This window comes from Megalobrama amblycephala, linkage group LG21, assembly GCF_018812025.1.
Source record: "Megalobrama amblycephala isolate DHTTF-2021 linkage group LG21, ASM1881202v1, whole genome shotgun sequence".
NCBI lineage: Eukaryota > Metazoa > Chordata > Actinopteri > Cypriniformes > Xenocyprididae > Megalobrama > Megalobrama amblycephala.
The window spans coordinates 26,052,209-26,067,335 of NC_063064.1; the positions used below are offsets into that span (position 1 = coordinate 26,052,209).

General features: G+C 37.9%; 1 protein-coding gene across 2 annotated transcripts in view; it reads left to right on the forward strand.

Annotated features, from left to right (window-relative positions):
• The window catches only part of slc38a3a (solute carrier family 38 member 3a), a 55,762-nt gene that overhangs the window by 14,369 nt on the left and 26,266 nt on the right, over window positions 1-15,127 (forward strand). Inside the window, exons 2-5 of one of the 2 annotated variants that reach the window (XM_048171931.1) lie at window positions 10,807-10,997; window positions 13,279-13,311; window positions 13,484-13,580; window positions 13,716-13,831. In XM_048171931.1, coding sequence (XP_048027888.1) covers window positions 10,894-10,997; window positions 13,279-13,311; window positions 13,484-13,580; window positions 13,716-13,831 — 350 coding nt within the window. In that variant the 5' untranslated portion in view covers window positions 10,807-10,893. The remainder of the gene's footprint in view (window positions 1-10,806; window positions 10,998-13,278; window positions 13,312-13,483; window positions 13,581-13,715; window positions 13,832-15,127) is intronic. The other variant, XM_048171932.1, reaches the window with a different exon arrangement.

Sequence of the window (15,127 nt, forward strand, 5' to 3'; positions counted from 1 at the left end):
TTAAACTATTTTTCAGGCTGGATCAAGCTAATGTGCATGCGCAAACCTAAATGCGCGTCTCTTGTGCCTCATTTCGGAGGCGCGCGTCTGACTGTTTCTATAGAAACCAGTGCTTCTAACGGCCGCTGCAGTGACGTGATGACTTTACCAATCGGCGATTGGTTCTTATTTAGAAGGCGGGACTTATTCCGCCATATTGCGCGTTACACTTTCTCCCATTCAAAACAATACGAGTGACACGTCTTGTGTTATTCTATAGTCTTTGTCTATAATGCCCCTTTTACAAGTCTCTGGTGTCCCCATCATGTGTCTGTGAATTTTCAACTCAAAATACCCCACAGATCATTTGATTAATTTGATTTATTATAGCTTGTCAAATTTGTCTTTGGGTGTGAGTAAAAACACAATGTTTTTGTGTGCGTCCCTTTAAATGCAAATGAGCTGTTGCTTCCGGCCCCCTTTCCAGAAGAGGGCGGAGCTTTAACAGCTCTCGCTTCGGTTGCTCAACAACAACAAAGCTGGAGAATCTTCCGCAGCCAAAATGAAGATTGTCAGTAACGGTGTTCAGCCTTACATTGTTCAAACCGGACAGTCCTACAACAACACTTCCTCTTCTCTAAAGCAGCCCGACATGGCCTCACCCCCTTTGTTGCGTGTTCTCGGGGGCAGGGTTTATGTAAATATTTGGGTTTGTGATGTCACCAACCTCAGAAGAAGCTGATTGTTTTCCTTAAAAAAGCGATTTCTGTAAAAGAAAATATCTCTCTTTGCATTGAACTTTGAGCGTCGTAACTTTGCAGATGTTGTTTATGCTCAAACAACCACATTACACACTAAAGTTAAAAAAGTGAAATAATATTAATATATTATATATTAAAATATTTGTAATAATATTTCACAATATTACTCTTTTCACTTTATTTTTGATCAAATAAATACAGCTTTGGTGAGATTAATAGACTTCTTTCAAAACACCCCAAACTTTTGAACAGTTGTGTGCATTTTCATGTAATTTAGGAGAAAGATGAAGGGTTGACAGTTGATGTCTAAATTGGTGTGTTTGGAATGAATCTCTGTCACACAGATCTCATTAATCACAAATCCTCTCTGGATGGAGGGAAAAAGAGGAGAGAAGTGCAGATGAAGACAAGCACTAGATTGTGATCATCATTAGAGTAATGAAAAACTGATGTCAAAGGAAACTTAAGTAACAGGACCATGTTCACTCTGGAGTTTTCACTTTGATGTTTTTGATTTGTGATGCAGTTTGACATGTTGCATTCTATTGGACATCCAGTATCAGATTGTCATACACCGAGAAAAACTGACATTGAGAAATTTTATTTTTCTGCGATATGAAAAAAATATTTCAACAAATGTCCTGAATAGCTATATTTTGAAAGAATAAATCATTCTTGAATGATTGGGATGATTTTGTTGGCAAGTGCTTTGCATATAAAGCAAAAAAATGTTTTACGTTTCCGATTTTGGCCACGACTTAGCCCTCTGAAACAAATGTTGAGAATCCTAAAGATTCCTCATATCCTAGGCCAAAATCTGAAGTCTTTTATCATTAGTTTGACATGTTCACTGACAGCCGATTAATGACCGTTGTGATCAGATTTTACCTCAGACGAAATTCTGGCAGTGTCCGAAGATTTGATGCACAGTCCTACAGTGTGACTTCTCCCACCACAACCGTCAAATCAAAAACCAAAAACGTCTTCATTTTTTTCCTTTTTTCTTTACAAAACAAGCCATGATCAAAATTAACCCTAGAGATTGGTTTTGTTTTGTAGCCACCATTTCAATCCCTCATGTAAACGCAGCTCACAGTCACCGAACGTGTCACGGGATCGATGATGTAAAACTCCGGACGAGTCTTCTTGCATGTGTCTGTTTATAACACATCTTGACTGCCGTACAGTCTCACATTAATGACAACTGAGATCCTACAGCGTGACATGGCTTACGGCGGTGATCATGTTCGTACAGTCAAGCAACAGTTGTAATGGCTATTATAAATCGTACAGTGTGCATCCAGCTTAAAGGTGCCCTAGATTCAAAAATGTAATTTACCTCAGCATAGTTGAATAACAAGAGTTCAGTACATGGAAAAGACATACAGTGAGTCTCAAACTCCATTGTTTCCTCCTTCTTATATAAATCTCATTTGTTTAAAAGACCTCCGAAGAACAGGCGAATCTCAACATAATACCGACTGTTACGTAACAGTCGGGGTGTACACCCCCAATATTTGCATATGCCAGCCCATGTTCCCAACATTATGAAAGGCATTAGACAAGGGCAGAACGTCTGGATGTGCACAGCTGAATCAATAGACTAAGTAAGCAAGCAAGGACAATAGCAAAAAATGGCAGATGGAGCGATAATAACTGACATGATCCATGATATCATGATATTTTTAGTGATATTTGTAAATTGTCTTTCTAAATGTTTCGTTAGCATGTTGCTAATGTACTGTTAAATGTGGTTGAAGTTACCATCGTTTCTTACTGTATTCACGGAGACAAGAGCCGTCGCTATTTTCATTTTTAAACACTTGCAGTCTGTATAATTCATAAACACAACTTCATTCTTTATAAATCTCTCCAACAGTGTAGCATTAGCCGTTAGCCATGGAGCATAGCCTCAAACTCATTCAGAATCAATGTAAACATCAAAATAAACTGTACTTACGCGATTAGACATGCTGCATGACGAACACTTTGTAAAGATCCATTTTGAGGGTTATATTAGCTGTGTGAACTTTTTTTATGTTGTTTAAAGCAAGCGCGAGCTCTTGGGGCGTGGAGCACGAGATTTAAAGGGCCACACACCCTGAATCGGCTCATTTCTAATTATGCCCCAAAATAGGCAGTTAAAAAATTAATTTAAAAAAATCAATGGGGTATTTTGAGCTGAAACTTCACAGACACATTCAGGGGACACCTTAGACTTATATTACATCTTTTAAAAAAAAAGTTCTAGGGCACCTTTAAAACCTATTTCAGCAAGTATACTTTTACTATATTATATACTATATACTATATTTTTATAGTCCACATTCCCACTGTTTTTGACTCCAATTTCCTCATTTTATATTTTAAACTGCAGTACTCAGAAGTACTATTAAACACCTGATATAGACATTCATGCACGGTTTCCAGGGGACTCAAGATTTTCAGTACACTACTTACTGCACACCAGCCTCCAGCACCCTGAGGTGTTGTTAAGCACGACAGAAGTCTATTGTGTACAATCTATGCTACAATATGTTTCCTTACAGTAAGGTTAATGACATGATTCTGAAAAGAGTGTTTACACTTCCTAACTAGCCTTTACTAATGTTAGACAGCAGTTACTTAAACAGTCAGCAGAATTTTGTATTGGAAAACAGGTGATTTTATCATGGCAGTCAGAAAATATATTTTAAGCCTTGACACGTTTGTTTAAGTCTTGTTTATGTATCCATTCCTTGCACAGTTGACTGTTATCCACACACTTCATCAGCAACCTTGACAGAACGTCTGCTCTTCACATCACAGGATGCATGGTGTGATGCCAGCGCTGTACATCTATGCTTGTCACGTGACTGATTGTGAATGTTCTGTGCTATTTTTGACTGCGAATGGAGAGTCTGGATGTTTATTCTGCAGTCAGGTGGGCATGTGATCCAGTTTTAATCCAGTTTAGCCCATGTGTGACGGCTTTGAAAAATCCAACAGATTCTGCACTTGTGTGAATAAGTGTTGGATTGTGTTTGTGGCGTATGACTCACTGAAAATATTGCTGTATTAGCTACTCACCTAAAATGCGAGAGAAATGTCATTGTCAATCTCTTAGTCTGTTTAATCTCCAAAATTTCTCTTGTGGAGGTTGTGATTATACCAACCAGAATTTAAAGGAGCACTTCACTCGATATGAAAATTCTGCCATCATTTACTCACTCACATGTTGTTCCAAACCTGTATAACTTTTTTCTTCAGTGGAAGTAGGCAGCATGTTTGCTGCTTCAACAGAACGAAAGTGAATTAAAGGGTTAGTTCACCCAAAAATGAAAATTCTGTCATTTATTACTCACCCTCATGTCATTCCACACCCATAAGTTCGTCGTTCATCTTCGGAACACAAACTAAGATATTTTTGATAAAATCCAATGGCTCCGTGAGGCCCTTCATTGAAAGCAAGTTAATTTATACTTTCAAACGCCCAGAAAGCTACTAAAGCTGTTCATGTGACTACAGTGGTTCAACCTTAATGTTATGAAGTGACGAGAATACTTTTTGTGCACCAAAAAAACCCCAAAATAACAACTTCATTCAACAATATCTAGTGATGGGTGATTTCAAAACACTGCTTCATGAAGCTTTGTAGCTTTACGAATCTTTTGTTTCGAATCAGTGGTTCGGAGTGTGTATCAAACTGCCAAAGTCACGTGAACCATTGAAATTTCGAAACACTTAATGACGTAATGAAGCCTTGTTTACTGAAATCACGTGAAATCCCAATTTCATATATATATGCATTTCATATATATAATGTTTTATATATTTTAATGTTTTTTTTTCCATATATGAAATATGCGTGTTCTGGAGAATTATGTAGATTTTGTTCTCAATTGCATTCTGGAAGGAAAGAGCCCCTTCATTTTCTCCAATATATAAAGCTAAAACAAATCTTCCATAGTGTTGTTTTATTAATAACCTGAATCATTTTTCTTGGAATATGGTGAATTTGACAGAATACAGTTAATCTGAGATTATAATCCAGATGGCGGACAGAGGGTTGTTCACAGCAGTTCCAAATCCTCCATCGGTTAATTAAAGACCTGGGGGTTTTGACTGAGCAATTAGCCTGAATATTACAGCGCAGGTTTAATGAAGTGAATAGCAGAGGTGTGCGAGTGTGTGCCTGGTACATGCAGCTGGTATGTCTGTAAGTAATCAGACAGCAGGGATCATTTAAAAGATCAGGACACCAAACCACGTACAAAGCTCACGCACATCCGAAAGCTGAGGGCAAACATTCCAGTGCTGTGTGTAAACCCCTGGACCGAGTGACGTCCTGATGCAGCTTTGCCCACGTCACTGATGCTGTGGAGTTGCATCAGCTGTGTCTCACTGGTGTTGTGGGGGTGCCAGATTTCTCTGTCTGTATCTGCATCTTGCTTTTTTTTTTTTTTCTTTCTTTCTGTCTCACCTCATCTCATTTTGTCTTTCATTTTACTTTTGTTAACACGATTCTTTGGTTTTTGGAGAAAGAGAGATGATTATGCTCACATTGCTTGGGTAAGCTTATTTAAGCTTGGGTAAAAATGTTCCACCCTTGAAAATCATGCTGTGCTCGCATTAAACACTGTCCTAATGTCCCCAGGACAGATGTACTGCTTTTATGTGTTATTAGTATTAAACCTTAGGTGCACAACTTACTTTTGTCCCCCCTAAGATTTATTTTTGGTGATTTTTGCCTTTATTATGATAGGATAATATAGAGTGGACAGGAAGCGAGTTGGGAGAGAGAGAGAGAGAGAAAGAGAGAGGGGGACGGAATCGGGAAAGGTCAGCGAGCCAGGAACAACGCTAAATGTTGGTACTGCCCACGAGGCTATTGGCACCGACAACTTACGTTTTTTTTTAATCAGACAATTTGTGATAGCGGTAATAAAATCCTGTAGACCTACAGTACACAAGGCTACTATTATTGCTTTTACAATATTTAGACCAAATAAATGTAACCTTGGTGAGCAAAAGAGACTTATTTCAAAAACATTAATGGTGTCATGAACTGTATTGTTTTATTGTTTTATAATGTTTCCTGGGGTGCACTTATAATGTTAGTATGCTTTTTTACATCAAAAATTGTCATAATTTAGAAATAAAAGGCATTTTTCCTACCATGAGTTTAGCCCTCTTATTTGAACGCTCTGTTTTAAGGGGCGTGTCTGCTGAGAGACTTCAGTGTGAACACCCACTGCTGTGAATGGCTAATATCTTTGCATATGAAATAGCTAAGTATTACTCTCTTGAAAACTTTTAGCACATTTTTACTATTCCAGATCTCAAGGTTAACTAATCGTGAAAAGTGTTGATTATAGCATTACGCTTAATCTATGGCATTATATTTAGATCGTGGTATGAAAGATATGTTGTTGAGCGCATGAAAGCAGTGATCTCGTCATTGCAACTCAATTTCTGCATACAAACAAATGCTTTCATCATAACTAACAGTGAAAACTTGATGTAACTAAGAGATTCGTTGAATAAAATGGGAGTTTAGGCACATGTCCAGAACTCAGTGCACTGTTTGATTGATGGTTCCAGTGATTGTAAAGGGAGCGTTCTGTGATTGCTTTCTATATATAATTTAATCACTATTTAAATAACAGATTATTTTGATCCTACTAAGAGAAACAATGTGAAGTTTACCGTTTAGTTACTGGTTTGATTTACTGACACATAAACAAAGATCATCTGACTGTACATGAATCATTATATATCAGATCAGGCATTAGAATGAACACAGTTACTTACATATTGTTGCATTGCTGTCAAGTCCATATCATAAAAGTCTGTTCGAAATGCCTGCGCCAAAATACGATTGATTTGCCACATATTTCACAGTGAAATGTTCCGAATACAAATAAATAAAGCTCAACTGAGCCATTCACATTGTTGAAAATAAATAACCATGTTCCTAGCATTTGGATCCTTTGAAAGGTAATGTTATTTTTAGTCCTCTATCGCTCTTCTCTCCTCCTCATCTCACTAACATGATAGTGGGCGGGGCTAATGTTGCAATGACCGACCATGGTCCGTCGTTTGCTGGGCCTGGTGTCAATAAAAGCTTTTCTTGGACTAACGAGGAAGTTTTCAGTTCTGAAACTTACAGGATATTCTTATAGTACGATGATCTCTTATATATCGAAAGCTCAAGGAAAAGTTTATTTCTCAATTTATGACCCCTTTAAAGACGTGGGCGGGCTCTTTTGACACGGGCTAGTAAGCAATCACATAGCAACCTCCCAGAACACCCTAGCAACCACCTAGAAATGGCCTAGCAACCACTCAGAACCTTGCAACCACTATTTTTAATCCCTTTTGCTCTTAATCCTCTCTCTCTGTGTTTTTTTTTTTCTCTCCACCTTTTTCTGTAATCCATTCTTAGTCGATTTCTTCCTCTTTCACTCACGTTTTTGCTGGTGTTGAATCTCGTGACAGAGAAGGATGAATCAGTCTTAATAACAGTAATTTATGGACACTTTAAACACATTCGTAGGCTGTTTTTAATGAACATTGATGTGTCGTTGCAGCACTCCTAATAAGTGCTTTTCACAGGCACCGAGCTAAATTAGCTCCTGACAACACCAAATCATGTCGCAACAAATTCGTGCTCTTTTGCATGTGACTGCTTGATGTCATGCAAACATAATGAGTCTAAATTAGCATGTCCCCGTCTCATTTTGAGAACGAGGGACATTGTTACGTAAGTAGGGAGGCAATGTTATGACTCTTCGGAAGTGTGCGTCTGTACTAGTGGGTTTAGTGTTGATGAGCAACTGAAAGCAGGCTGCGCAGAGTATTTAATCCATGAATAAACTTCTCATTATTCAAGAAACTTAAGCTATGACCTAGTTGGCAAGGCAGTTTCATCCCCAGTGTGTTTAGGAGTTGCCAGACATCGGCGTAGAATGAAAACAAATTCTGTTTGTGTTTTTCAGACCCGGCTGAAAGTCATCACAAATTCTGGCGCAGAGCAAATGCAGCAGCTATTATGTGTTTAAATATGCAACAATGGGACCTGTTGCAGTTAACTCAGTTGACTCCGCCCAAAGCCTTGAACTCCTCCGGCCAATCACTTGTAACCGTCTATTTGTTACGGGCAGACCACTGTCTGTCTGATTAGTGGAGTGCATGAAGGACAGGCTGGTTCTCCATTCAGCATCTTGGCACAAACCTCTGCCCCCATCATAGGTCCGTTTCCCATTCCCAAATTTAAGGTTCACCATTTTTTTTTTAATTTAGGAGTCCGATGAATTACCTTTTCAGCCCTTCGAGTGCCCTGGCGAGTTTAAGCCGAGGAGGCCCCACTGATATAATGACGCTTGGCACAATCACCCTTCTGTTCCTCCAGCCCTGTTCCCAGGAAACAGCACAGCATGCACAATTGCCTACCGTGCTTTGCTGTCCAACCACATTGCTCTGGCCGTGGCTGCGCAGCAAGCCGAGTAACATGCCATCTCACTGGATAATCCAGAGTTTATCTTCTCAGAGTTCACACCGATTCGTTTTTTTTTGCTTGGTTATTAATTCACATTTTCGGGGCGTAGTGGGGAAGAGCGAGGGGGCAGAAGGGAGAAAAGGAGCTGGAGGAACTTGAGGTTATGCCAGCCCAGAGTTTCAAGCATGAAGAGAGCATGACTGTTATGTTAAGCTTCTCCTAATTAAAAGCAAAGGAATGGGTAGAAAGCAGTAAAAAAAAAAAAAAAGCGAGATGAATGGACAAAGAGGGCCAGAACTGGTTCTGAGCTGGTCATAGCTGGTTCTGCTGGCTTTCATGGCCTTCCTCAATGGGCCCACTGGTTTGGAGTGTAGGTTCCCTCCCCTTCTCTTTCCCCCTACTTCTGTTTATGCTTTGTAGCTAATGTGATACTAGGGCTCTGTCCTTTCAGACCAGGATTGGGAATACCAGGGGGCCAAATGGGAGCCTGGAGACACATGTCAGCTTGTGCTTTCAGGACTCAGCACTCCAACAGGTCCATCATAAGCAGCCACAGGGAGTCAGGCACCAAAGAAGACAGGAAGAGACCACAAAAACAGCTATAGAGACATCAGGAGCCATATAGTGAAAGGAGAGAAGCAAGAACAACACCTCTCAGTAGAGTCAGGAAAGTGACGACTTATTCAGTTGTACGGTATCGGTGCAAAAGGTTACCGGCTGTTTTGCAAAGTTAATTTGGCAGTGGCAGAGATTTTGATAGAGCTGTTTTGCCATGCCAGCAGGAAGAAAAACATGAGAGAAATACAGAGAGTCAAAGAGGAAGCTCTGTCTGTCCATCAGGGATATAAAACTTTTTAATTCAATTTTAAAATCTTTCATGTTTTGTCAAGCTGTCCTTCAGAGTTTATCCTAGCGAACCTTCCTTTTTGTTGTTAAAAATTACACTTATTGCAGTTATAAAAATGTTTAGTTCATTTTAAGTCTACTTCCTTTTATTCAAATTTAAATTGCAATTCTGTTTCAAATTCGCTTCAAATTCAGGAATTGAATTGGAACTTGAAAATCATTCTCAATTCAATTCAGAATGCCGCACAACCGTACAACATTTTACAGGCATTCTTGTGTAAATATCAGGGTCTCATAACCGAATATTATTCACGTAGCTTGCTAGAAATATATCAAAAGTTTAACTAACTTTTACTAACTAGTAAAAATTCTCTTCAAACTGTTTTTCCAAGACACTAGTTGACATGCATGACAAAAAACTGACCATAGAGAAAGGCAGTTTACATTAATGTACACTGTAGCACCTCTAGTGGCAATGTTGAAGAATGCTTGAGGTTAAACACGGTTTTCGTAACATTAGCAATCCATTATCAGCTGTTTGATAACGTAGTCAAGCCAAAGGCTAATCATATCAATAACTGTTATGTGTCCTACGTAGAGAGCAATACATAAAACGCATTACCATTCTGATACATCGACTTGTACACAAGCCTGTATAATTTACTCTTCCACTTCTTCTTCTGAATCAGTTTCTGGTTCAAACATATATGGCTGAATTAAACCAGTATTTGTTTTTGCCGTTGTGCGTCGTTTACTACAGTAAAGTTGACCGAGTGGATCAGGTATTCTGAGCTGGTGTAACTGAGTGGAGGCGGGGACTAATTTGCATATTTGTGGATCTGCGTATACCAAATGAAGCAAGGGTGTAGGGTTACATTCAAGCTATTTTAAGGCATGAAGAAATTATTTTCACATCAAAATTTTTTTTAAATATGTAATTTTGGTGATCAAACATGAGATTTATGGGATAAAATTATTGACTACAAGTTGACTTTAATCAAAAACATTAACTTGCTGCTGGAGGGGAGAGGACAGTTACCTCAATAACCTGTCATAGCAATTAACAAACAACAACAATCCACTGATCCAATCAATTCCTGATTGACAAAATCAAGTGCTGCCCTACATTTTTTTCTCATTTGAGAAGTTGTTTCCCTTGGATATATACACTGCCCAGCCAAAAGAATAAGTCGCTGTTTGGATTTAAATAGGCAAATGCTTAAGAGATTGGATCATTTTTGCAGTGATTATTTTGTTTTAGCATGCTGTATGTTTGAAAACATTTCTTCTATCCCTAAATGCTGGAGTGTATAGCTTTTCATTTCTTAAACAACCATGTAGGAAGACACATCATGGCCATTTTCCAGGATGACAAAGCCAAGATTCATCAGGCTCAAATTGTGAAAGAAGGGAACATGAAGAATCATTTTCACACATGAATTGGCACCTTAAATTCATTGAAAGTCTTTGGGATGTGCTGGAGGAGACTTTACAGAGTGCTCATCTCTTGCATTGTCAATACAAGATCTAGAGCAAAAAGTGATGCACCTCTTGATAGAAATAAATGTTGTGATGTTATTTCCATCAAGATGTGTTTCAGGCCTTGAGGATCACATTACTATCCTATTTCAAGGTCTTACATAATACGTACCTTCACTACTCTATTTTACACAGATGAACACATCTCCTTTAAACAAGTTGGAAATAATATATACTGTTTTTTACATCCTTTTCTTATAGGGAAACAAGGGACTGACACAGTTTCTCTATAGATCTCCCTCTCTCACACACACACACTTGAAGACCAAGAGTAATCGCTCTGAAAGCATGGAGCCTGCTGAGATGAACACTATCCCCAACGGGAAGGGGCACGAAGCTGGTGAGGAAACAACTGCGACTGCAATAAAAAGCCAATCAGAAGATGCTGCTCAGTAAGTATGCGCTCAAGGGTGCACTATAATATCTGTCTAGTTCAGGATGGTTTATTGTCAGTCATCCAGTGTGTTTTAGTTATATAGTTTCAGTTGGTATAAGCTTTATCATTTAGTCTTGTTGGTAAGATTATGGGTAAAAAAAGTATTTTAGGGGTGTCTTATATTAGTGCATATATCCAGTATTTATTTAGTGTGTGTTTTTGCAGTATCTTCCAGCTAGCATTAAAGCATCCAGTCATGTCATCTTAATAAGGTGAAGCTTGTCTGTTATCACAGTCCTAAATGTCACAGTTCAGACATCACTGGGCACATTCAGTAGCACTGATGTTATGCTCTTTCTATATAACTATGTTCAAAGCTCCAATGTGTTTGTGATTGTGTCGATGTTTATGTGCAAACTAATTTATATGGGTGTTTCTTTAACTACAGGAACTTTCATGTGACAACTTTAGATTTTTATTAAGACCATTTTCTCAGACTCAGACATTCAATCTTAAAATATGAAAATCATATAATACATAAAAACATTCTACTGAACAATACTACTGAAAAACAATTAGTGATGCACTGAAATTATTCCAAAATAGTTCCAACAAAAATATTTGGTTGCTGAATAAAAAGCAGATTCGGAGGGACAAAATCATTCGATTTTAAAATTTTTTATGGATCTTCAAACGTGATTTTTTTTTTTTAGTCTATGCTGTTTTCAGTTGATGCATGAACAAAACTTCACTGAAAATTATTTATAGTGTGCATATCATCCAATAATACATTTTCGGTAAAAAAACAAAACAAAAAAAACATGGTGCACCACTATTATTAACTATTACTGTCTTTAAAACTTTGATGATCTAAAGATTAAAATACTTACTTTTATTTACAGTTTTATCTTTACACAAAATAAAACTTGTGGTATCATTTGAAATACAACTAAATTTGTTGCCACTAATAAAGCGGATTTAGGGGCCGTTCACATATCGCGCCTAAAACATCGCTTTCTCCTCCTTTCCACAAGCACTTGTGCTCCCATGGCATCTGTCGTTGCTGTACAACCATGAACTTCACTCTCCACGATGACGAGGAAGTATTAGCAAAATATGAATGATTTCTAGCCCTTGCATTAGCTTTACTACTAGATATATTGATGGAGATGAGAAATAAAAACCCACACTGTACAGCTATGATCAGGTTCGGCTAAGCTTTCAGTTTTGTTACAGAAAGGCCGAAGCTGATTGGTTGGTTCTTGTCACATGACCTGCGGTGCGGCATTCTGAAAAGTTGAGAATTTTTCATCTTGATGAGCGTGCCTGCCGTGTGGCTACATTTGAAATAACTGACTTGAAAAAACGCGATATGTGAACGGCCCCTTAAGATACATAAAATGCTATGAAATTTACCTTAGTAAGACAAAGGAGTCTGCAATTTAATTTCAGAAATGTTTCCGAAATGCGTAAAAAATGATTTTCACCACTGAATATTGTCAAATGGAAAACATAGTGTGAGATATGGTGGCAATTCAATTTTTGTTTTAGAAAAAATGACAGAATGCTCCTGTGATGCATGTTGGCTATTGCTAGTAGAAAAAATGATTAGCGAGAATGTGAAAAGTGTCTTTTAACTCTTTCCCCGCCATTGACAGAATTTTCTGGTTTTCAGTGTTATACGATAAGGGGCGCTATTTTGCATCTTCCGAAAGAGTACTGAACCTCTGGATCAAAACAGACAAATAAGGAGCAGAAACAAGTGATAAAAGCATTGCTTATGCACGTTGTAGTCTTTGGGGGAAAAAAACATGATTTTCTCAGCTTTTTGTTCAAAATGTTCCTTTTTTATGAAACTTCGAGTGTTGATAAAAAAAGAATGCATGAAGCTAGAATAAAACATGTTTTTTTTGTTTAAAAGCAGAGGCTCTGTTCTTTCGTTTGATCTATTGCATGTTTGGATATTCATACAACAAAATATTTTGGGGGCTATTAAATTTATGTGAAAATGATCAAAAACGCTGGCGGTGGCTGGAAACTTTTTAAAAAAACGATGACTGGGAAAGAGTTAAGGTAGTTGAAGAAACACCTATATGTAATTTTATATGCAAAATAAAATCACCCTGCATGTAGAAGAACTGCCTACCTTCACTCTAAGGAAATGAAATGTTTCTCAGCTAGACATCACTTCCCCCTGACTGTGGCCACATACTTTCAACAGTGCGTTTAACTAAGGATATGTTCATTATGATTTCCTTGTCTCTTGTGCTTTCGTGGATGCTGCTCCTACACTTTAGGGAACTTGTACCAAATAGCACAGAAACTGCCAGGTATGTCATGCAGAGAGCAGAATCGTTGAAGACGAAAAGTTTTTTTTTTCTGCAGTTACAAATCATGCATCTATAATTAAAGCACCCATCCTTAATCACTGTTTCGGTGTTTTCTGTTGATATTGCACTGCCAAACAAGGCAATCCCTCATGGCTGTTATATGTGTCTTTAGTAATGATAGAACTCCAGGTAATGCAGAGGCAAACCTGCCAGAAAGCTCAGAGTTCCTGTCTAATGCAGATGACAAGAAAACCACTCGCTTCACGGATGTAAGTTGAGCTTTTGGTAAGATTTCATGCATAGCAGTATGTGACGGTGTGTCTCCTTCAGATGAGACCATAATGCTGTGAAGTGTTTCAAATGTGAATTTGTGTACTAAATCCTCTGTTTTTCTTCTTGCTTAGTTTGAGGGAAAGACTTCTTTTGGGATGTCCGTCTTCAACTTGGGTAACGCCATTATGGGAAGTGGAATTCTGGGATTAGCGTATGCCATGGCTAATACGGGCATTGTCCTCTTCATGTAAGTTATAGTTTTAGGTCAAACTCTATGCATTCAGATTTTAGGAGTAATTCCTTAAAGTGCCCCTATTATGACATTTTAAAGGTTCCTAATTTTGCTTTGGAGGTCTCCTACAATAGGTTTATTGTAGGTTCAATAAAAGATTCGCTCTCTTTCCCCAGAGCCTTTTCTGGTCAAATAACCCAGTCTATTGTCATTGGTCTACCATTTACAGCATGTGTCAGAAATTTCCTCATACACAATGATACGAACAGTAACAAAGGCGTTGATTTTACTGTATCAATTCAAGCCCGAGATCTCATCCTTTGGAAGTGCATGCAAAGTGGATTTGCTTTTGCAGAGCAGAAATGTTTACAGCCTGAACCAAACTCTTCCAGGCCTCAGCTACAACAGGACGGGTCAAAGCAGACATTGTTCGCGGGCAGCCAATATGACCATAGGCTGGCATTATGCAAATTTGTTAAAAACTTATGTAGGTTCGTGCAGGAAGTAAGACTGAATTACCGAATTACTGACAACTTGTTTCCGGCAATTGGCTCTTTCTTTTGGGAGACAATAACTCATTTATCGTGCACTTTGATCTTTGAAACTTTGTGGATCTTTTACATTTACAGCTATATTACACACTACATGATAGGTAATATCTGAAAAAGCATAATGGGGGCACTTTAATAGAGAACAGATAATTCACTTTAAACTAGAATTAATAAAATCATTGTGCATTTGATACATCATAAACCACTTTGCGGGGAAACATTAAAGTCATAAGTCATAATAAATTCTATTTTATTATTGTTACGTTTTTTTTTTCACACTATTAAAAATAAAGGTTCCTAAAGGCGGTTTTCACAGTGATGCAAGAGAAAAGTTTCACCGAAAAGTTCTTGTAAGACCCATTTTTTTCTACGTGTAAAAAACATAACCTAAAGAATCTTTTTCCACTATAAAGAACCTTTTGTGCAGTGGAAAGGTTCCATTGATGTTAAAGGTTCTTCATGGAACCATAGATGATACAATGTATTGCTAGTCAAACATCTGATATTTTATTGAGAATGAAAGCTATTGTCATCTCCTTTGAATATATATCCTAATGAGTTGTGGTGTGTATTAATATGCTAATGGTATTGTCATTGTGCTATTAAACCGGTATAATATTAAACCAGTATAATTAATTATAATAATGAATGCTTGTGAAGTACTCCCTTTATCTTACACACCCTTTAATAAGGACCTTCTCCCTAAGTGTTTGTCTATCCTTGACTACACTGAACAAGATTGTAACATTAAAGGAAAGAT